This window comes from Zophobas morio, unplaced genomic scaffold (genome assembly GCF_036711695.1).
Source record: "Zophobas morio isolate AGI-343-1 ecotype UQ-CSIRO unplaced genomic scaffold, CSIRO_AGI_Zmor_V1 ptg000014l, whole genome shotgun sequence".
NCBI classification, from domain to species: domain Eukaryota; kingdom Metazoa; phylum Arthropoda; class Insecta; order Coleoptera; family Tenebrionidae; genus Zophobas; species Zophobas morio.
The window spans coordinates 8,638,310-8,662,027 of record NW_026972119.1 but is presented as its reverse complement, the minus strand read 5'-3'; the positions used below and the strand labels follow the sequence as shown (position 1 = coordinate 8,662,027).

At 34.2% G+C, this 23,718-nt stretch overlaps 1 protein-coding gene across 1 annotated transcript; it reads right to left on the bottom strand.

The window, feature by feature from the left end:
• Positions 1-3,019: 3,019 nt before the first annotated feature.
• LOC135128966 (putative nuclease HARBI1) lies at positions 3,020-4,822 on the bottom strand. The gene is made up of 4 exons (XM_064056047.1): positions 4,357-4,822; positions 3,612-4,262; positions 3,436-3,561; positions 3,020-3,152 (listed from the first exon to the last, which is right to left on the bottom strand). The coding sequence occupies exons 1-3, from the start codon at positions 4,646-4,648 to the stop codon at positions 3,449-3,451; spliced, it is 1,056 nt and encodes a 351-aa protein (XP_063912117.1). The 5' UTR covers positions 4,649-4,822; the 3' UTR covers positions 3,020-3,152; positions 3,436-3,448.
• Between the last annotated feature and the right edge of the window lie 18,896 nt (positions 4,823-23,718).

Below are 23,718 nucleotides of genomic sequence, written 5' to 3'. Positions count from 1 at the left end.
GAACACCATATTAACAGTAAAGACATATCCCAGGATACAAAAGATATAAAATGTTTATAGTGCTGAATCTTATTTACGGAAGTGGATCATGAGTTTTAAATAAACAGTTCAAAAGTATAATTACGGCTTGTAAAGTGAAGATCTTAAGATGTGACGAGAATGAATAAAGTGACAAGTGAAGAAATAAGAAAAAATCTAAAAGTGGAAATTGAGACAGATCAACTAAGATGATTCGGGGATGTAGTGAAAATGGACGAAAATAAAGGTGTGAAAAGAATAACATACTAAGGAAGAAAAATGATGTATTGGACTCAAGCAAAACGGGAAGGAAAAGATAGGAACAAATGCAGACGAATAATAATTTCTTCACTCACGGTAGAATAGGTCGATGATAAGTAAGTAAACAAGTAAAGTTGAAGCTGCCGCTTGACAAAAGCAAGTGAATAACAACACTCAAGTGTTCTTTTTCTCTATTTCTTAGTTTTCGGAAATTTTCCACCAGATTTCACATTTTTTGAATGTTTGAGTTCAGGTGTCTCAATAACTTTAAACCAAATTTTAATTCAAAGGTCATTTTGTTAAACTTTTATTTGCTAATTATGACCAAGGACTGCTGAATAAATTTACAGTCGTAGCTTTTTCAAAGTTTTATTTTCCATATAATATTTTTTAAATTTATTTAGTACTTCAGATCTTTTTTTTTATTTCGTGTTAACAAGTGTAAAAATAAACTGAAGCGCAAACGATGCAACTTGTCAAGATTTATTTTTAATGAATGATTGGAATCTCATTTTACTTCCACCAGAAAATTAAAGAAACTACCTTATTGAAGACTTGTTTTGAATTTCAATTTTTATTATTTCAAATTTTTAATTTTACATTTAAAAATGTACATTAAAATTTTAAATTTGGACTGTATCTATATGGATATACAGTCCCAAATTTTTAAAAATAATCATTTTGTATACACATACATTGCGTTCTATCTTAACTGATGATAAAAATTACTTCAAAATGTTAACTCATTAACAAACAATATCACAGACAAGTCAGAGTTGCATTTTACAAGTAGAGAAAACGAAGTAGGCAAAACAATATACTCAGAGTAGACGAAATTCCTCGAACTTGCGACGTTTTTCATAAAGAAATTTGATGGGATGGATAAAGTTTGCAGTTCTTCTTCGAATATCTTAATCAAGCGGATCTCACAAGACGAAGGGTGTAACGGGTATAGAAAGCTGGCGTACCAAACAAAGTTTGCCATCTGTCAAATATGTCGAGCGGAGATCGCGCGGTGATTAAGATGTGCATGTAAAGTTGGCGGCGGTCGCAGGGCGAGCGACTCGTTATCTAAATCAATATTGTTGGGTTTTCTGATATTATTGAATTGAAAAACATGTTAAAGATCGATAGAAATCGCGGATCTAGAAGTAGAAATATTGCGGTTCCCCAAAATAATGACTGTATTTATAATATCAATATCTAGTGATTTGTCTATTAATTGTACGAAATGACGCCATCAAATGTGTGTAGGGAGTAAATAAATAATGTAATCAATGTGGATCGATATTTCTGTGTTATTGGAATTTCAAAAAAGTTCGTAATTGACAAATTTTGGTTACGGTTTTAGACACATAGGATTCAGGATAATCGATGTGGTAGTTCGGATATTATCAGTTCATTTAAGTTAGCTCGGAGAAGAGGCGAACCGACGGAATTGAAACACCTATATTTTCGTATTCTATGAACACAAACCGCCAAAGAAACATAAAATTAGTTATTTGTCACAATAACTTTATTACAACACTTCTTTCAGCTCTCTCTCGGGACCGAAAAAACTTTATCGAAATGTGGACCAGTCTAGAGTATCTATGTTATAATATACATTTATTGCATTTTATATTTTATATTTACAAACTGCTTATTGGAAATGTCATCTGCAAAGCACATAAAGTGACAGTTTTGTTATAAGCAAAGTAAGAAAAGCTAATCAACCGGATTCAGCAAATCTGACAATGGATTATCGATAGTGCTGGAATTTTAGCCATAAAAGCAAAACCCATACTCATAACAATACGATGCTTAAGCTCACGTTGCAATAGTATGGAAAATTGCCTGATTGTTACATGCTATTTTCAGTCACGTAGTTCTAATACACGTTTCCAGCTGAATGAGACAATATACACACGTCTTTAGTTAAAAAACGATATTGGCCCGTATTCAGCAACCATGTTTATTTTCATGTTTAAGCCGTGTTTAGTTAACAGCGCTGCTAACGCTTAGATACGGTTTTAGCAACGGTCCTATTCAGCACTCATTTTAGGGTCGTTGTTAGCTAGCAATGCCAGCGCCGTATAAACAACTTGGCAACGTCGCGTATCTTGTCCAATTTGACAATTTGAAATTGCCGCAAAAACGACAATTTAATTTTTCTGTTGTTTTCTATACTTAATACAGCAATAATTACAAAAGTAAGCATATATGGCAGTTTATTATCCCGTTCGTATTTATTGCTTTTGACGTAGATGTCCGCAAAAAAGGATAAGCGCGTCAGAGGGGGCAATTTTTCCGAGGAGGATAAGATGTTCCTCGTCCAATTTGTGGCAGACAATTCCGAAATTTTGGAATCGAAAGCAAGCGATCCGCGAATTAATATAAAGAAACAGCAAATGTGGAAGGCATTGGCCGAAAAATTCAGGGCGCGGGGGCAGTATAGAGAGCCAGCAAAATTGAAGATGCTGTACTTTCGGTTAAAGCAGCATGCCAAAACAACAATTGCAGCCTACCGAAGGTCACAACATCAAACCGGTGGCGGTCCTTCCTCTGCTGAAGATCCAACAGATTTGGACTGGATCATTGCAGATATATCTGCAGTAGATTTTACTGCAGATGTATCTGCATATGATTCAGAGGGAAAGACCGCCACTGAAGTTGTCAGACCTCAGATGGCCAATGCCCCCAAAGAATATACGGGGCTAATAGATCCCATAACGGGAGAAATTGAAATAACAGAAACGTATGTAATTAATTATATATTGAAAAGTTAAAATACAACATAAAATACGTTTCTAGTGTTCCCGAACCGTTGCATGCAGAAACACCTTCCTTGTCGCCGTCTGCAACACCAGTGAGACCAGTCGCTCCTGCCACCCCTAAACGAAACAAACGCAAAAAGCCGATGAGTGAATTTGAAGAGAGCATGCTCAAGTTGCATGAGCGACATATAGAGCAAAAGATTGAAATGGAAAGAGCCATTTATTTTAAAGAATTGGACCTTTTAAATTTAAAACTTAAAGCCAAACAATTAAAAATAGATATGCTGAACAAACAAAAGGAACAATAATTATATAACTTATTTGTTAAAGTATTGTATTGTTAAATTAATTAATTGTTTGCATATATAAAGTGTTTCTATAAGACTGCTATTTTACAAACCTGCAGATCACATCTAACGTTGGAAATGTTGGCGAATAAATTGTTGTCGGAACAAATTTCCAGCCATTTGTTCTGCTACTACCGCCTCCTCTTCTACAGGCTCCTCATCTTCGATATCCTCATTATCTGCATTTGTGTTTTTATTAATATATTATTTTTACTAAATAAATTCTTACCATCATATTCAAAGTTGTCATCATAACTGAGCTTGATGTTGTATAGCACTGCTATGGCTGATATGCAGGCTTTTGCGGTATCCAGTGACACTTGCATGTTGTTCTGGAGAGCTCGAAACATGGATTTCCATCTTCCAAAACAGCACTCCACTGTCACACGTGTGGCTTTGTGCGCTCTATTGTATGCTTCTTCTGCTGCATTGTGTGTGTTCAGAAGAGGCGTGAGCATGTATGGTGTGCATGCATATCCACTGTCACCTAATAAAATGCCTGTCTTTCTGCCGTGCTCAAAGTCATCCTTCAGGGTGCAGTTATTCCAGATTCTGGAGTCATGAACACTGCCTCTCCATCGAGCGACAATATGTGTAATGCGACTGGTAGCATCACACACAACTTGTACATTGACCGAATAAAATCCCTTGCGGTTACAGTACAATAAAGGGCGAGAACCATCCGGATTTTTAATCTTGATGTGTGTGCAGTCAACACACCCAACGATGTTTGGAAAGTGGGCCACATCGTAAAAATCCTGTTTCACCCTCTCTATATCCTGAGGCCAATGAACAAAACGTGGTAACACTCCTGCAATAGCTCGTGACACCCGGTGTACAATTCGTGACACTGACGGTTGACTAATCCCATGCAAATCACCTGCGACACAAAATCAAGGGCAATACAAAATACTTTTTCACAAACATAACGTTAATTTCACTTACACTTTAGTTACATATTGAATGAAACTTACCTAGCTCTGTTTGATAGCATCCTTTAGCAAAATACCTCAAAGTCACCAGTACCTGGAGAGCTGGAGAAATGTTCAAGGCTTGATCAGAAAGATGTTCCAGATCTCCTCGCACCAAATCAATCACGAAGTGTACAGCGTCTTTCGTCAACCGATAACGGTTGCGAAATTCGCGATCACTATACTCCTCAAACGGATCTTTGCGCGGTCTCACATGTCGAACATGTTCAACATTCACACCGAATCCTTCGCGAATATTAACAACGTCTTCGATGTCTCGTGCGAACCCCGCCATTTTCACTAACAACGGCTGTAAACATGCCCCTACCCGCGTTTAAATAGCGTTGCTAAATTGACAGTTCGTCCGCCGCTAAAATGCCCTGTTTAGCGCTAAACAAGGCAGCTGAATAGGTCAAAGTTAGACAACCCTGGTTACAGATTTAACCACTGGTTGCTAAATTTAACAATGGTTGCTGAATTCGGGCCATTATCTTTACATCCGCACGAAAAAGCTGACAGTAATGCTAGTTTATTAAGCAAAGACCTCTTCGCTCATTCCCACGTCATAAACATTTCATAACCGACAACGCATTCTTACTGGGACTACATTATGCCGAAGATATTATCTGCCTGGTTAATTTAAACAGACCCATAACTATCTGCATTCTTCAAAGCGAAATAATTAATTAGCCATGACGAAAGTGATTTTTCTTACGGAAAATGGCAATTTTTTTCCAATGTGTGTCATATTTCAGCTTGAATTTTTGTGTCAAGGGGAGGCGATGGCTTCTAAAGAACATCCACTGGCGTGATTTTGTTGTTATTTGTTAGAAAACGAAAGAAATAAAACGATTTATCGGGATTTGTCTGTGTCGCCGTGTTTTACTCGAGATGAGACTTTTATCTCTGTGATAACTGACGTCCTATTTTTACTTTGTCTGAGCAATGAAAAGTTGAAAATCACGTAGGGCCCAACCGGCGGTGTTAACTTTAAAATAAAATAAAAAACGTACAAGTTTTTGAAATGTCACGAGACCGAAGTTATAAATTGGTGTTTTCATTCACGTATTCGGGGACGCGAGGACGCTTAATTTACCGAGTCATACTAACAAATGGCCTAAAAATTACGCAGTATTATTATTATTTAACAATTATCTTACTTTTTTCTTTTTAAGAACATGTGGGTGTAGCTAGCAAATAGTAATCCATACACAAGTTTCATCAGTCTTTGTTATGCTATGATTTTAATGACTTTTAAAGATTTTTTTTTCAGATTCGTTTTTAGTTTTAAACAAAACTTCCTAAATCAAAGGGTTGTGTTCTATATTAAGATACAATTTAAATTTTAGTGCAGAAATAAAAAAACCTCAAAAGAAATAAAGTGATTGGAACTCTTGTTACTTTTCAGTATCCAGTAACCCCAATTACTTGCTTGAAAGATGGTTTTCAAACTCTCAGCACTTTTCAATTATTTGTACGTCATTACGTCATTAAGACTGAAAATTCATATTCGTTCATTACTACTATTTTGCCCTCAAAGCGTTTTTTGTTTTTTAGAGTGTACAGATTGGAATACTGGACATTGAACCAACCATTGAACTTCTTCTATTGATAATATTTACTTATCGAAAATTAAAAGGAATTTCCGTGATTCAGTAATAAAATTTTTATTGCGTAGGATTTATTTTATCCGTTTTTTTTCAGTAAACTCGGTTCAGTATCTGAAAAATTGAATTTCTGCTCATAAAAAATTCTTTGAAATATTTTCATCAAATACAAGGTAAGCTTTTCAGCGTTTGCTTTTTCTCGATAAGCAATAATTGCGTTCTACAGGCAGTGAAATTAATAAATTCATTTTTCTTTCTACAAGTATGACCGGAAATGATTATGCTGCTTAGACAGATTGTTGTAATTCTTTTTAATTTTATTCGATTTAAGTTAGCATGGATCACATATGTTGTTTTAAAGTTATATATGTTCTTGCTCTAAATTCCGACCTCGCCTGATTTTAGGATTGTTTTAAAGCATCTCAGTTTCTATTTTATTTTTTGAAAAAGTGCTCAGTCCACGATGTCAGATGATCAAAGGAAATGTACGTAGGAAGCAATATTTTTTTACCTACACAGTAACTCAATAATAGACCAGTCTTAAATCCCGTTTTTGATGTTCAAAATTTAAACAAAATTATATGCGAGTACATTTGAAATCGTCAAATACATGGAAATATACTAAGAGAGGGCTTTAAGAAAAGCGGAACCAGAATCTGATAACCAGAAAATCTTAAAAAAAGACGAAAAAGTACATATACAGGGTGTGTACTAAACATGCGATACCAAGTCAGGGGGTTATTCCTTGAGTTATTTTAAGATTTTTTTGTACAGAATAATTTTCGAAAAGACGCTTTCACCGTAGTTCTAGAATTTTAAAAACTGAAAAACTCGAAAATTTTAAAATTTGAGAAATCTAAATATAAAACAGTCGAAAATTTGAAAAATATAAAGTTTAAAAAACGAAAAACTGAAAATCAAAAAAAAAAAAATTGAAAAATCGAAAAATCCAGAACAAAACAAAACATTGGAGAATCCCAAAACTGAAAGAAATATCTAAAGATTCAGAAATTAAAAAATTGGAAAATTGAGAAAATGAAAAACCAAAAAAGCAAATTCGAAAAATCGAAAAATGGAAGAATTGAAGAACTGAAAAATGGAAACTCCGAGAAGTCGAGAAATGGGAAAAGCAAGAACAGATTAACTGAGAAATCGGAGAACTGAATATTTAGTAAGGTCAAAATTTTAAAAATTGAAAAACAGAAATACTGAAGAACTAAAAAATAAAAAAATAAGTACAGGAGTATATTATTTTATGAAATTTAATAAATATTATTTACAAAATAAATGTAAATTTTGGAGATGACGTCATCCTATTGTTGGTGGGGAGGATTAGCTAAATTTTGACTACATACAAAATTTAACAACAATTAGTTGGGTACTTTCAGAGATTATTTGTCTAATAAAAATTGGCCAGTCGCCCGAAGGACTCGATTACAAACTTCCTTAGCTTATGGTCGGAAAGTACAACTTAGATTCTTACAATAATTTTTTATAGTTTATTTAAAAAAAACTGGATTAGAAACAATTTTAAGCATTGGTTTAATGATTGCAGAAGATTGAAAAAATGTAAATGTTCATCTTGTCCAGAAAATTTAACATTTCAAAAAAATATGCCTTGGAGAGTGGTGTTTTAGTAATATTGTTTTAGTTGTTATGGACTGTCTACACAGATTTCTGTGATTTTCTAGTTTTTTCTAAAGTAGTTCTATTCTTATCCGGTGTAAATTATGGAAGTATTGTAATAGAGGCCATCTGTCGAACGGCGATTTTCATGTTTTATCGACGTTTCATGACCCCTAAAGAATGAAAAATAGGTTCTCCGTTTCTGATTGTGCTTTGCCGTCTTCCGTCTGTGTCGATTTTTATTAGATAGACAATCTTCAAGGCTTACAGATCAGTTGTTGTCAAGTTTTACATATATGTTATTAATGTCATGTAGATGGCGAAACGGTAACTAAAATTTATTTGATCATCCCACTAAGAAATTAATTACGTCACATCAACGTTTTATTTTTTAATTTGTAAAATAGCACACTTCTGCACTTGTGGTTTATGAATCCGCCTTGGTTTTTAATCACCATTACTTTACAAAAATATTTGTACAATACTTATATACTTATTTGTCGCCATCCAATATTCCTAGAACCGAATAAAAATGTTTGCGTGATAAATATTAAAATTGGAATGTTTGGTTTAACGAAAGATTAATTTACTCTCATTATCCAATTTTAACATAGTTTAATAGATCTTATACAAGAAAACAACCCAGGTACTGTCTAGATTAACACTGGAATTCCTCTTCATGAAAGAAATTGTGAAACGAGAAATTCAAACAAAGTATCGCAAGTGGGAAACTTTATTAGTTCATTCAACAAGGAATGAAGAACCCGGATTCCAACTCGGCTGACGTCACTCCATGTATACATTTATCCTTTCGTCATATAAATGAGTTGAGTTTAGATCCTCCTTGAACGATAACACTGCTAAAGCAACGGGCACATGTTTACAGAAACTACATTCATTTTTGGGAAGAAATATTTTAAGGAATAGGAAAAAAACGAATACTCTGTAACCATTTTACTCAACCCAGTGATGTTGCGGTTCACATATTTAGTTTACGTCGGAACAGATTTAATTTATTCAATATACTGCGCTTCTAAATATCACCCAAGGTGAACATAAATAGTTTCGAAACAAATACAAAATTAGTTAGTTTCCATTAGTGTACGTCTGTACGTGTTAATTAATAATAAGGCAAGGAGATTTCTGACATAAAAGTCCTGAAAACCGCGAAAATCTAATAAATGTTTTACTATTTGTTAAAGCTAAAATCGTAGTTACTTGATGTAGTACATGATTCCAGTGAACTAAAACTGATCGAACATTTAAAGATAGCGGTGAGTAGAGCACAGAGAGCTAAACCTCAATCAGTTTCAAAAGAAGGAAGTGAATTGGTCCTTATATCTCGTGGTCGTTAAAGAAGGCTTTCAGTTCGTTTATCGAGGTAGCTTTCCTGTGCTTATAAAGACAACGAGTGATAGTTAATATTTCACTTATAGAAATCTATAATAATTAAGAATTATACTTACACGACTTTTTAAATTAATACGACCTTTTCAGTAGTCAATGCATAAAGCCCTTTTTTTTTTAAACTGAGGAAACTAAAAAGCACAGGCAATCATGTCTCCAGCTTTCCTCGTAGAGAATTTTATATTCCGCTTTCAACGAATGCGGTGTAATACCCAGAAGACCCTCGTTCTAATTTATGTTATAATTTTCATTATCAGTGTAGGCAAAAGTTTTACCGCATCCCGGGGGCGGAGTATTAGCGGCATCCAGCAACAATTTGCTTAAAGAATTGAAACAATGCCGGGTCTAATTCGTTCCGACAATGGCAACTTTTTAATTGCGCCCCGACATAAACAACCTCCGGTCGGTTTCCGGGGACAATGAAACACATTAGAGCTTTCGCTTAGAGAATTTGCTTTGGACTACATAAAATTTTATCGGCTTCGCAAAGGCGTCGCTTGGTACTTTTCTATCGACTTGCTGGAGGGTGTTCGACGGTGTGGTATTAACATTAAGGTGCAAAGGACGTAGTAATCTCAATATACAGTGTGATGCATCAAAGCGAAATAGCACAGAGTAACACCTTGTTGATGGTGACCGTTTAGGTGCAGCTTTTTAACGCAATCCAGTATACAGTGCATCTAACAAATTTCGCTATTAATTGTTTGTTGTTGAATAGATATATTTTTAGACAGTGTCGATTCAATGTCGCGTAAAGTACATTTTATGTATCCACTGTGTAGATGCGAGAAATACGTTAAAGCAAGTCGTATCTACGTAGTTTAGGAAACGAGTGCTTTTATGCGCCAATAAAAGTTTAATTGCGTACGGAGAACATTCTACTGCTGACATCTGCACACACTGAGATAAAACTCGAACAGACTTTGCTACAGTTTTTCCGGAACGCTCCTCTATTAATCTTGGCAATTTAAATTTTTGTGGCAATTAATTTAAATCGTAAATTTAAGAGAATGACCGTCTACGATTTCTTGCTATTTCATTTGTGGTTAAAACGTAGTAGATAAGGTTTTATAGGGATGTTACAAATCTAATGAAATTTTTACGTAATGTATTACATTTAAATTTAAAAGTAATGGTTGTAGCGGAGATTTATGTTTCTCTAGGAATAAAATACATACGGGAATTAAAACAAACATTTACGACCACAAAAAATTACCACGGTTATAGTCAGTTTTATTTAATAATAGCATGGAATTAGACACAAATGTCGAAAACCGCTCTGCAAATTCTTGAGAGAACTGTCCTACGGATTATAATAAAATCTCTATGGGACAAAATCTCCTGTATAAGGGGATTTTCTATTAAAAATTTCCGAATATAAAATTAAGTAAAATACTACATATTTCAAAATAATATGTTAAATTAGGCCCTATGGTAAAGAACCAAAAAAAACCCGAAATCACTTTAAGGGAAAAAGAAGATGATGATTTAGGGTGTATACGTGGGCAATGAGACGATTCTCAGGTGGGCAACTTTGACCCAAGTCACTGCCGAATAGCGAAAACCGAGCAAAAGGTTGTCACACATCACACCTTTTTTTATCTCAGTTTGGGGCGATTCTTAACTCAGAGGCAGGACCTATACAAGAATAGAAGTGTTGAAACACTGTAGTAGGAAACAAATACCTGGCGGAAAACTTGAAATTTGTACGCAATGATTAATGAGAGAAATAGCTGTAAATTCAAGTTCTTTGAACTTGGATTATTTTAAAAATCGGATGAGACGCAGGTGGTGATTGATTTTCAGTTTCGTAATTGAGTCAAACAAAATTAAGAACGTCAAGAACTACCTACTACCTTGAGATAACTGAATTTTAACTAGGTTTTTAAAAAGTTAAAGCTATGATTTTAAACTTCTGGCCAAAGATCCCCGTATATATCTTGAGCCTCTTCGGGGCCTCAATTTGACTCTTTCAAAAATACAGCGTGAATTATTAGCAATAGAAAAAAGTCGCAAACTAGAGTTATTAGTTAAAATTATTTTCGACTATACAGAGTGTTTTATTGTTGAGGCAAAACACACAGTTTAGTTTTTTAAATAGAACATCTATATAGGGTGATTCACAGAACTATCGTATAATTTTAATGGCTAATTATATAGCAAAAAATAAGTAAAAATAGAGAAGGTACAGAATTTTTAAATTTGCCAAGTTGTCAAATCTGATTTCCATTAGCGTTAATTTTATTAGCAAAAAAAATTGCTTGATACTTTAAAAAATACATGGTTTTCTTGATTATGTCACCTGACTTGTTACCACACCACGGTGTCATAATAAGAATTAGTTTTGAATAATTAACCACGGTGGAAAATCATTTTGATCGTTCATGAAATTTTAAGATTCTCTGATAACGATGCTTTCATTAGCATTATTTCCTTATTTTTTGTCATATAAGCTGCCATTAATGCAATAGTGCTCTTAATCACCCTGTATATTTTTATTTATTTTCATTAGTCTTCCAAAAAAATGCGCACCAAATCTGAATGCAAGACACAATTTTCCAAGAGCAATTGCAATGGAAGCACAAACGATAAGAAATCAAGTTTCGACAAAGACAGCCCACAATTCGAACTCAACATAGACACAAACACATACACTCAACATTCAGAAAGTGTAATAATCCCAATTTCTCAAATTTTTGGAACACATTTGCTATTTGACTTTAATCCTAAACACGATGGATTAATCGGAATTGCTTTCCTACGTTCAATCAACGCATGTCTAGATTTTGGAAAAATCTTTTGATAACAGATATAATTTCCATTTACTTTCAATGTGATGAAATAAAAAAAAGAAAACTAATTTTCCAAATAAACCTTCAACCAAGAACTGAACAAATCATTCAGATATCTGTTGACAAAGATGTCACAGAAGGAATCTTACACCATTAAACATTCGACACAGCCGAAATTCCAACCTCACACGTCAGAGTCAAGGATAAAAAAACAACGACCACCATAATCATTCCAATGGATCAAGAATTGACCTTTTACCATTCAAACCTTTGCAAATCTATACAGTCAATACATACGAATTCAATCCACAACAACCATTATGTCCAATCCACCCGAACATTGACGAAATCTTAAAAAAAAATCTGTATAATCTCTGATTAAAGTACATGAACGCGGAAAGACGCAATCCGGAAATTTTGCATGCCTCATAGAGAGATCTTTTACACCAGACGTTTACCCCTAACGTTCAATAACCAAATTGAGCATCAAATAATGACCAAAGACGAAATTCCAACTTTTAAGAAATCATACAGATACCCAGAAGTACACAAAGAAGAAGTACGAGTACGAAAACAAATATACTCAGTGCTAAGACGAGGAATAATTCGACCTTCAATTTCACCCTGGTCATCACCCATATGTATCGTAGACAAGAAAATGGACGCTTCAAAAAAGAAAAAAATCGAGACTCATAGTAAACTACCCAAAAACCAATCGATGACAAGTAGTCATAACCGAACATCAATGACATTTTAGACAAGCTAGGAAAGTGCATGTACTTCCCTACACTAGACTTAGCCTCAGGATTTCACCAAGTGGAAATGCACCCTGACGACAGAAAAAAACAGCCTTCAGCACAGCAAATGAACATTACGAATATCTACGTATGCCCTTTAGATTAAAGAATGCCCCAGCTACATTCCAACGAGTTATGGATAACAACCTAAGAGGAAAACAGAACGAAAAATGCCTTGTTTACCTTAATGACATCATCCATTTTTCCAACATCACTTGAAGAACACATCTCACGACTCAAAGAAATCTTCGAAAGATTAAGAAAAGCAAATTACTAAATACAACTAGACAAAAGTGAATTCTTACGAAAAGAAGTAGCATATTTAGGACACATTATCACACCCGAAGGAGTAAAACCAAATCCAGACAAAATAAAAGCAGTCCCGAACTACCCTTTACAGAAAACCCAAAAAGAAATCGAAGGATTTTTAGGACTACTCGGTTATTACAGAAAATTCATACCAAAATTTGCACAGGTTACAAAACCTTTAACAAAATGCTTGAAGAAAAATGCCAAAATCAGTGACAGTTATTCTAATCTAGCATATGTTGATTTTAATAGTCTTCTCGAAGATTTCAGCAATATTCTCGTTTTTGTCTCTGCTATTGATGAATCCGATGTAAGAGAAGCATTGAAAAACATTAAGTCTAATTCTACCTGCGGTCATGACGACATTCCGGGTTTTCTTCTATCAGACTGTGCTACTGCATTTTCTCGGCCCTTGACCATTCTATTTAATTTAATTCTTAAATCTTCCCCCTTTCCTAATTTCTGGAAACTTTCTTTAATTACACCCATTTTTAAAAAAGGCAATAGTCAATTGATTATAAATTATCGTCCTATTTCTTTACTATGTAACTTTTCCAAAGTCTTCGAGTCTATTCTTCATAAATTCATACAATTTCAAGTACGCAATCGTTTATCACACACGCAACATGGTTTTACTAATGGCCGCTCTACAGTCACCAACTTGTGCTGTTTTACTCAATTTGTATCTGATAGCTTTGATGCTAAACGACAGGTGGATGTGGTGTACACCGACTTTTCTAAGACCTTCGACCAGCTTAACCATAACATTTTACTGTTCAAATTAAGTAGCATCGGTTTTTCTGAAAATTTAATTAAGCTTTTTAGGTCGTATTTGTCCGGTAGATCTCACCGTGTGACATTTCATGGTTTTGAATCCCATCGAATTATTGTTACTTCTGGTGTTCCGCAAGGTTCTATTCTCGGACCATTACTTTTTGCGATCTTTATTAATGATATTACCAAAAATCTGAGTTGAATTGTGTTGATGTATGCAGATGATTTAAAGATTTTCCGACGCATTAATAACTTTGAAGACTGCCTGAAACTTCAAGATGATATCGACAAATTTAAAAGTTGGAGTATATATAATCTCCTTCCCGTAAACGCTAGAAAATGTTACGTTATGTCCTTGACCAATAAAACTTCCACTTTGTCTCGAGTTGATTCATTTAAACACCTTGGTGTCACGTTTGACTCTTCACTTGCATTTGCCCCACACGTTTCCTTTATAGTGTCTGAAGCCTTTAAATGTCTGGGGTTCATTATAAGATCTACTGCTTGTTTCAGTAATGGTACTACTTTTAAAAGACTTTATGTTGCCTTCGTCAGATCTAAATTGGAATATGCTAGTGTGGTTTGGGCCCCCGCAACTCAAATTCATATCCAGGTACTTGAAAAAATTCAAAGAAGATTCTTGAAATTTGTATCATTCAAATTAGGTGGCGTTTACCCACCCAGAGGATTTCCGTAAAATGTTCTTCTTGAAAGATTCGGTCTCATCGATCTGGATAGAAGACGCATTAGCGCGTCTTTGTGTTTCTTAAAGAAAAATTTTAACCATCAAATTGACTGTCCTCAACTTCTTAGCCAACTTTACATCAACATACCAAGACCATCCTTTCGTCCTGAGAATTATCAATTTTTCTATCTTTCAACGCCACGCATTGAGATCCAGAAATACTCACCGTTATATCGGATGTGCGCTAATTATAACGAGCATAACGATTCCTTCAGATTGTGTTAAGGGGATGTTTGCTAAAAGAAAACTGTCGGATTTTTAATTTTGCCGTGTTATTGTCTTTACAAGAAGTTTGCGTGTAGAAAAATAAAGACGAGAAGTAGTGGTAAGCTGGTTGAAACTCAGGAAAGCTGGGGTGTAATTTATGACACCCATAATCTCTGGTAACACCCGCTTGTCGTGTATTATTGTTCGATTTTCGTTCGTCAACAGTTCAATTTTCATATACGAATTTATAAAAATGACCACAAGAAATTAATAAGGAATAAAAATCTGAATGTGCACAAAAATGAACTTCGAAAAATTAAGACAACAAATAGTAAGTCCAAGCAATTATAATCTAATTGGGAAACTGATTGATTTATAACAAAAAAAGCACTCAGCCGAATAATTATAAATGCAGTTATTTTTCGGACACAAAATAATCACTTTCGCAACACTTAAAAAGATTTGTGGCAAGTAAAACAAAATCAATTTTAAGTGTCCAAATGGTTCTACTGAGTGTGTCCCTATACTGAAATGCAACGAGAAAATCACCAATTTCTGCATCAGTACGTACCTATATGTCATGATGTAATGCAAATTATAAAATAAACTAGAGACCAATAATAATTTGTTTCGTTTTTATTCATGCGTATTTATAAATATACTCAATTGTTTTACTTAAAACTAAGTACTTCAATTATTTGGTTTACATATTTCAATTATAACTGGTTTCCTATCTGGTTAGTATCGGCTAAATTCAAACTAAAGAGGTATAGAAACTACCTGTGTATACTGAATGGTTATCCGGCTAATTATAAGGTTTATGGTAATCTTTTATTCAACAAAATAAAATTGTTTCAGGTAATACACTTTGATCTTTGACAAAAAGCCGAGAAGCAATAGGATTGGTGATTATATAAAGTAACAATAATAAAATTTCTATTAGTAACATTGACTTACACTTTATGTAAGTAAACAGCGGCGGGTCTAAAAAACAATAATATTTATATGTACAGAAATTAAGAAATAAAAGCATAATAATAGTAAAACCAATCAAATGATGATTAAACTGCATTTTTTGTCTGTAGTTTTAGTAGGTTTTTGACATAATAATTCTGATAAAAGGTTTTTCGACTTTTTCGTGGCTTTGAAAGTGGAATCTTCGACTTTCGTCCCATTTCAAAATTTACTCTTTATATATTTCAATGGTCACAACGAGTTCACAAACTACACTGAAGTAAATTTATGCAAAGATTAAATTTGTCACCGAAAAAATGTCGGAAGTAATAAATTATCCCATCGGTCCAAGAACGTTCGGTGGGTGTTATACCCCGATCCGAGAGAGACCGCAGTAAGAGACAGCAAATGGAACGGATAAAATAAAGCTTCAAACATGATCAGTTTTAAACCAGAATTATGAAGTTTTATAAATCGAGCATTTTTTTTCTTTTTAAAATATCATAGTAAACACTTCAAAGAATGTCCATGACTTACTTTAATGTGAATTTTATAACTATGGTCGGCACAGTCAGACCTAATATTAGTGTGATTTTGAGCATATTTGGGATTTTATTAGAGCAAAACAGGTCATTTTTTCTCCAATTTTATAAGTTCAATAAGTTTCAAAGATATTGTAAAAAAAAATTGGGTTCAGATTCCAACTAGTTGTCTAGTATTTGTGAAACAAAATCTACTGTAAATTCACTGAAAACTAAACCGATAACATCACCTTAAACAAACCAATCTTCTATGAGAAGCAGTGACAATTGTGGCCGCCTGTAATTTGTCAAGACCATTCATCTCCACAACAGAACTAGGAGAAGATAAGCTTATGCAATCAAGAACACTAAATGAGAGTGAACAAAAATACTCGACAAACGAAAAGGAAGCATTAGTAATACTATAGACAACGAAATATTTTCGACTCTACTTATACGGAAGAAAATTCACCATCTATACAGACCATCGCCCACTTCAGTGGCTATTCCCACTTAAAGAAGCCAATTCAAAATTAGTACGTTGGATATAAAAACTAGAAGAATACGACTACGACATTGTCTACAAAAAAAAGGAAAATTTAACACAAACGCGGACGCACTCTCAAGAATACAGAACTACCTTTTGGTCTTTGACGAGCTAATACAGAAAAATGAAAACCAAAACAAAGGAAGAATCCCAGAACCAACAGTCAGCAACAACGACGCACTTCCAATTCAAATTTAATAGACTTCTCACCAACAATCCCTCAAGAATTCTCAATACCAACCTGTCACCAAGTAATTCATTAGACGCAATATCAGCAATTTTGAACACAGATCAAACGTACATAGACCATCAAGCAATCAAGAATCAGATCGCAGACAATCAGATTGCAGAACTACCCATGCAGATTACAGACAATCAGGAAACACTCAATCAGATTTCAGACAAACAGGAAATAACCAATCGAATTAACTAACATAAAAAACACACCATCAGTAGCCTCACGACGAGAAAATAAGGAAATACCAAGAACAATCAACATCTGTGAAGATCCAATTCACCGAAAAGAAAGGCAAACTTTTATAACCACGGTTTTTGCAAACTCTACATCAAGACCAAAAATTATAAGAAATAACGAAATGACAATAAGTCCAAATCATTAAAGACAACAATAATCAACAAATCAAATATTTTTTAATTGATTATTGCGAACCAAAAAGACATTATTATTGCTTTATCGACACCGAAAGAATGTACAGAGATTTTTGCAAGGTATATAACGAAACATTCAACGCCGAAGCACCAATTCTCAAACGCTGTACCAAAAGAATAACTTTAACCACAGACGAAAACGAACAAAAGGAATTACGTGAAACATACACCAGATTACAACGCTTATATTACTGGCCAAAATTAACCAGAGACGTAGTCGATTACATCAACAAATGCGAAATTGGCAAAAGGAGGAAATACGAAATTCCACTAAAACTGACAGAACAAGTTGACAAACCCTTTCAACAAACTAACATGGACCTATTTAAGCACTGCAAGTTTCAAGCAAAAACGCCATCGAAATTTATGACAAATTATTGATCTTTTTCCAACAGTAGGTTCAACAATCCCTGCGCCAGAGTTTGGCAAGTACCAGTGAAAAAAATTCGCAAAATTCGTTTAATACAGACTTATGTGCTGCATTTATTGGCGCTAATATTCCCTTAAAGAAATGAAACAACAATAGTTTACGCTCATTTTTGCAAAAATATTGCGCTCCCCATAATATACCAGACGAAAGCACAATACGTAAAAATAATATTAATTCTGTTTTTATTGACACAATGTGTTGTATCCGACAAAAAATAGGAAGTAATTCTGTCTATTTTGTTGTGGATGAAACAACAGACAGTTGTGGTCGATATATGGCCCATTTATTAATAGATATTCTTAATGAAGAAGTTGTAGGTAACAGTTATCTTATTTGTTCAAAACAAATTGAAAAAACGAATAACTTAATCATAACAAGATTCATACAAGAAGGACTAACAAATTTTTATTTACCTGAAGCAGTTCCTTCGGAAAAAATATTACTTCTGTTGTCTGATGCTGCGCCGTATATGATTAAAGCAGGGAAAAATTTAAAAATATTTTATAATAATTTAATACATGTAACATGTCTAGGACACGGAATTAATAGAGTAGCTGAAGAGATTCGCAACGAGTTTCCCAAAGTAAACAATTTTATTACTAATGTGAAAAAAATATTTTTAAAGGCACCGTTAAGAGTTCAATTGTTTAAAGAAAAACTCCCAAATGTTCAATTACTTCCTCAGCCTGTGTGTGGTCACACGTTGGGGTACATGGATTGAGGCAGCGATTTATTATGCAAATAATTATTCTCAAATCAAATCGGTGATTTTAGAATTTTCGGACACAAGTCAATGCATAATCGAAAGCCAAGCGTTGTTAAAATCTAATGATTTATCTACGAATTTAGCTTTTATAAAAGTTAATTATTCATTTGTGCCACAAATTATAATGGGCTTAGAAAAGCAGGGCATGTCTTTAACGGAATCCATTGGACTGATTGAGCAATTTGACATTTCATGTAAAAAGGTGAAAGGGGGCATTGGGGTCTTAATCAAAAAAAAATTCAAGGAAACTCTTGCCAAAAATGAGGGTTATAAAACATTGTGCATGGTAAAAAAAAATTATAGAAGGCAAATCAGCCGAACTAGAAATGCTACCAGAAATTATATGCATCTGTGGATGTAGAAAACAGCTTTTCTATTTATAAATCTATGCTTTCGGACCGCCGGCAAAACTTTCTACTTGAAAATTTCGAAAAATATTTAATAATAAATTGTTACCAAAATAGCAATTAAATGGTCGATTATTAATATTTCTTAATTTGTATTCTTTATATTTATTTTTTAGAATAGGAATAGTAGATCTTTAAAAATGTTGTTTGTATAGCTATCTATTTTTTGTAATAAAACGTATACTCGATAAACTTGTTTTTGTAATTTGTAAATAAATATTATTTTGTTATTAAGCCTGTTTTTTTTTATTTTGGGGCATATGCAAATGCATACCCCTGCATATATTAAAAAAGTTACTGCATATTTGCATAAATTTGATGCATATTATATGATCATATTTCTCAAAATTTTGCTGCATATTTTCCACTCTCTATTTTTCTGTTTCAAACATACTGGTGTGATCCAAAAGTGTCAAGAAAGCCCGATGACACGTTGTTAACAAGGATCTGAAGAACTCCACCACATTTTTCAAAATCATACAAAGACAAAAAAAAATCTTAAATTAATCTAAGAAGTAACCCTCTTACTTTTGCCACATGTTTAGTAAACACCCTGTATGATGCAAAGATTTTAACATAGTTTACTAACTAAACTACCAATTTTTGCCAAATGTTGTAACATTTAGATGGTAAAACGCTAACCTTACTTTGTCTCAACATCTCGAAATTGTATGTAGTAAACGTTTTTTTTTTTACATTTTATAAAATAATATACTTCTACACGTGTAGTTTATGAATCCGTCTTGATTTTTTGTCCTAGGCGTCCAGATTTTGAGAAAAAATTGATATTCTTTTTATGACGAGAATTCCACTTTTCCATTATTTTTTTTATACTTGTAGTTGTATCTAAACGTGAATGCATTCTCTCTGTTCCACAAACGGTGCATTTTTACAAGTTTTTTAAAGTTTTGCAGCAAGCACTCCCAGTCCTTGAATATTTAAAGTTTGGGCGAGCTTTATACCGTGTCACAATAAATTCTGCAACTAATTTACTCCTGAATGTACTCGTGTCACATAGCTCCATAAAATTAAAGAATGGGCAGTGACAGGCCGCCACTTGCGAGGGAGTTCTGCCGAGAATTGGGGTGTCGTCGAGTTCATCCGACAGGGACAATTATGCGTGTCCACGCGTAAATATACATATGTCGTTCGTCCTCCAATATGGCCTCGGGTCTACATAATGTATGGCCGTGTTCAAATTCTCGACCGAATGCACGGTCATGTAATTAAAATTGTTTGAAGTAATAGGGCTAAACAGCATATTGGGATGCCGTATTCGACCGGCTGGTTCCACTGGTGTCCACAACGTCGTGTATTTTGCTGTCCAATACGCGCTCGGTGGCCATATCGTACGGTCTAACGGTCAGTGCAATATGCTAAATTTTGTATTGCAATACCGAGCAAATAAAGGGATTTGTATTTTAAAAGCCCGGAGTGCGACTTAATTAAGCTGATCAAAATGGAGCAAAACAAATCGTAAATAAACATCACGTGTCGAGTTAGCCCGGCAGGAAAATAATAACAAAACGTGAAGAGACACAGCAGGAACGGGTTTTCATTAATTTAATTATGTTTACAACTTTCGTGGTTGGAGAATATTTGTGAGAAAATATCTCCAATTTGGTGGCAATAACGAATTTCATTCCCACATTAAAATCTGTCGGAGTGGTGTATTGTGATTTCTTGTTGGCCAGTTGCTAGAAATGACGAAAAGTTTTCTTTATTTTGAAATAACAGGTAATTTTGTTTTGATATACAAGGTCAAATTAGTTTTGGAAACTTTGTCACTGCCATTCAAAGTGTTTTGCAACATTTATTGACTCACTCTGTGTTTGAAAACGGTGTATTTGATGTAGGGGATCACAATCCCCGGGGAAATCGATCCATAGATAAATACGGAAAATCTGTAAATCTGGTGCTAATAAATAATCGTAATAAAGAGGTAAAATGATCCTTGCGAACTAGAGCAAAATTATCAAAGGGACATATTAACTTATCATTAATAAGAATTTAATGCATTTAAGCTATTTTTCTTTTTTTCGATAGAAGTATTTATTTTAGAAAATGGTTAGGACATGCATTAGAAATACTAATAGTCAGAACTGGTCAAAGGGACAAATGGTTGCACTCACACAACAGCGTGTTGTACTCAAGACTACCACAAAGCATATGTGTAAAATTTAACTATTTAAACGTTGATACATTTTCAGAGTGAGGACCTTCACAATTATCGTCAGTTAAATTAATATCATCATGGACTCGAAATGAGAGGTGTATTTTATATTTATTTTTTATTATATGAATATGTTATTACATCCGAATGATTTTCCATAGCTTGAATTTGAACATTTATTCCTGAATTATTATTTTGATTTTGACCGTATTTAATACGTGCCTTCTTGTGTAATCTTCATGAACTAATTTTCACCTGCATAAAAGGGACGTTGACGCCCGTATTTTTTTGATATGTTCTCGAATTAGCATTTGTAGGGCTTCTTTCAATCGACAATAACAAAATGAGCAAGTTGAAGTTCATTAGTCAATTGAAACAATGTTAGGGGGTTAGTACTCCCTCTCGGAATAAGCAGGTCGCTGGCCGCGAGGCCGGTGGATGATGCGGTCAATTATGTAACAGCCCTTTCTCAGCATTGATGAATCTGTGCTGTATTTCATGAAACTCGTAGCACAACGTAACGCTCAAAACTGAGGAGAGCTCGATCGCCTTGATAAAAGTCATCGCTCCCGATGCGGATTTTGGTTTTGTTCATATTTAAATGTTCCGCCACACTGTCGTAATAACTTAAGTACTTGCATCCAGTTTTTCGTTGTGTGTATAAGTTTGATTCTGCCAGGAATAATCTTAGACTCCACCGGTCACAAGTTCCCAAATAAATTTGGAAATAGTTGTATTGATTTGTAAAGTTTGATTGAATTTTTGAAAGCTGGAGAGGATTTTTGCAGTCGGGAAATATGTTCATCAAGAGCTTATTTCATAATTTATAAATAGAAAAACAAAAGTTTCAATTTTTTTAAATGAAACACATCGTACATTTTTTATATAAACTTATCAATATGCTTACAAACTTATTCAGTAACTGGGAATTTTGGATAATAGGTGAAAGCAGAGTTTCAGACGTCGTGGTTACTTACATAAATGCGTAGGTCGTGCTACAATGGATTTATAAGAGACCCTTATAACTTTACAGGATCTGACTATCTATTCTAATATGTATATTTCGACATTATATCTGAGCTAGTTTCAGATTAACTTGTAATGTCGGCTATTCTGTGGATACTCAAAGTTTTATGTCGGTCAAGTAACCATAAATGCTTATATATTTAGGAAGGGTCTCCAGTGGTTTAGATTAATGTGGGAGGGTCAAAATGCTATAAGGAACATTAAAATACACTTAATTGACGAAGTTTAAAATATTTCACTTAATACAGAGTAAACAATGTATTATGGAGTCGCATAAACTTTCGTAATTACATCCTAGAATTGTTAAATTTTACTTTGTGTAGAATATTTACACATGTAGATTAGTAACTTATTACTTTCTAAAACGGACTGTGTGTAGATCATTTTTAAAATTATAATCAGATCAGGTTTACAAAGCTTTCCGAGCTTAAAAGAGACAAAGTCATTTACACTGGTTAATTTCTATGGACCTTTCTTGATATTTGCCTCCTTCTCAGTGAAATATAATTGAAGTTTTATAATTCGGAACCTTAGTCTGTTTGGATAAGATGTAGATTTTTCATTAAAAGTATCCCATCACGTAAATCTCCTTTGCGGAGCAGGAGTCCTGTAATAACTAAGTTTTCTTATCAAAATTAGCGTACTTAGACATAATAAGCTTCGCTCCGTATTGGGGTTAATTGTGTTGAATTTAAGCTCTAGTATTTGAGCTTGTTAGGGAACTTAAGCTTACGCTTCGTCCTAACAACAAAAATCAGCAACTGCCACCTTTTGAAAAGATGCTATTAATTATTATTTATTTCAGCTTCCCGCAGAACCTCCACGACAAGTTTTACGTTTGCTCAGGGAATGTTTCTTGAAATTCATCTGGGTGTCTGTCACTCGAAATCCCCTTTTGTACAGTATTTGGTTTCAGTTCTTCCCGAATCAGGCATTTTTAAGGAGGCAAATCCGACAATAATTACAGGGTGGCACTGCAACACAAACGCGCAAGGGAAGTCTGTCGCTTTGTTAGAATTAATAAAAAACATTCTCTTGTTTGCTTCTGCCTCATTTGTCTCCCCCAAGGGTGACTCGTTCAAAATGCAAATTGTGATCCTTATCGAAATGCTGCCAAAATAGGATATGAAAAAAGAAACGTAACGACGAACTCTGCGGTTATTGTTTCTTGCGGTTTATGAAAAATTTGCATATTTGCACACAAAACTGCTATCTAAAACCCAAAGTTAATGAATTTTTTTAGCAATCTGGATACGCCACTGGCGGCTGATGTGTACGCGGACAGCTGCGAACTAAATGGTTTAAAATCATATTTTAAGACAAAAAGGGTCTAAATCTCGGTTTGGAATTTTTGAGCACGCTTCCATTGTCGGCTGTCTATTATTTGGGGTGGCCCACCTTGATTCAATATTCAAACATTGAGGGAATCAGTGTCAACTTTGCTCAGATATATCTAGATTTATGTTATTTTAATGTGCAGAACGCTTAGATAAAACGCACATTGCTATGTTCCTGTTTTATCGGCATCGCCACTGAGGAACAGATTTCATGTCAAAATGACGACCGTTAAACCAGACTCACGCAATTAGATGACTCCTGTAAAGGGAG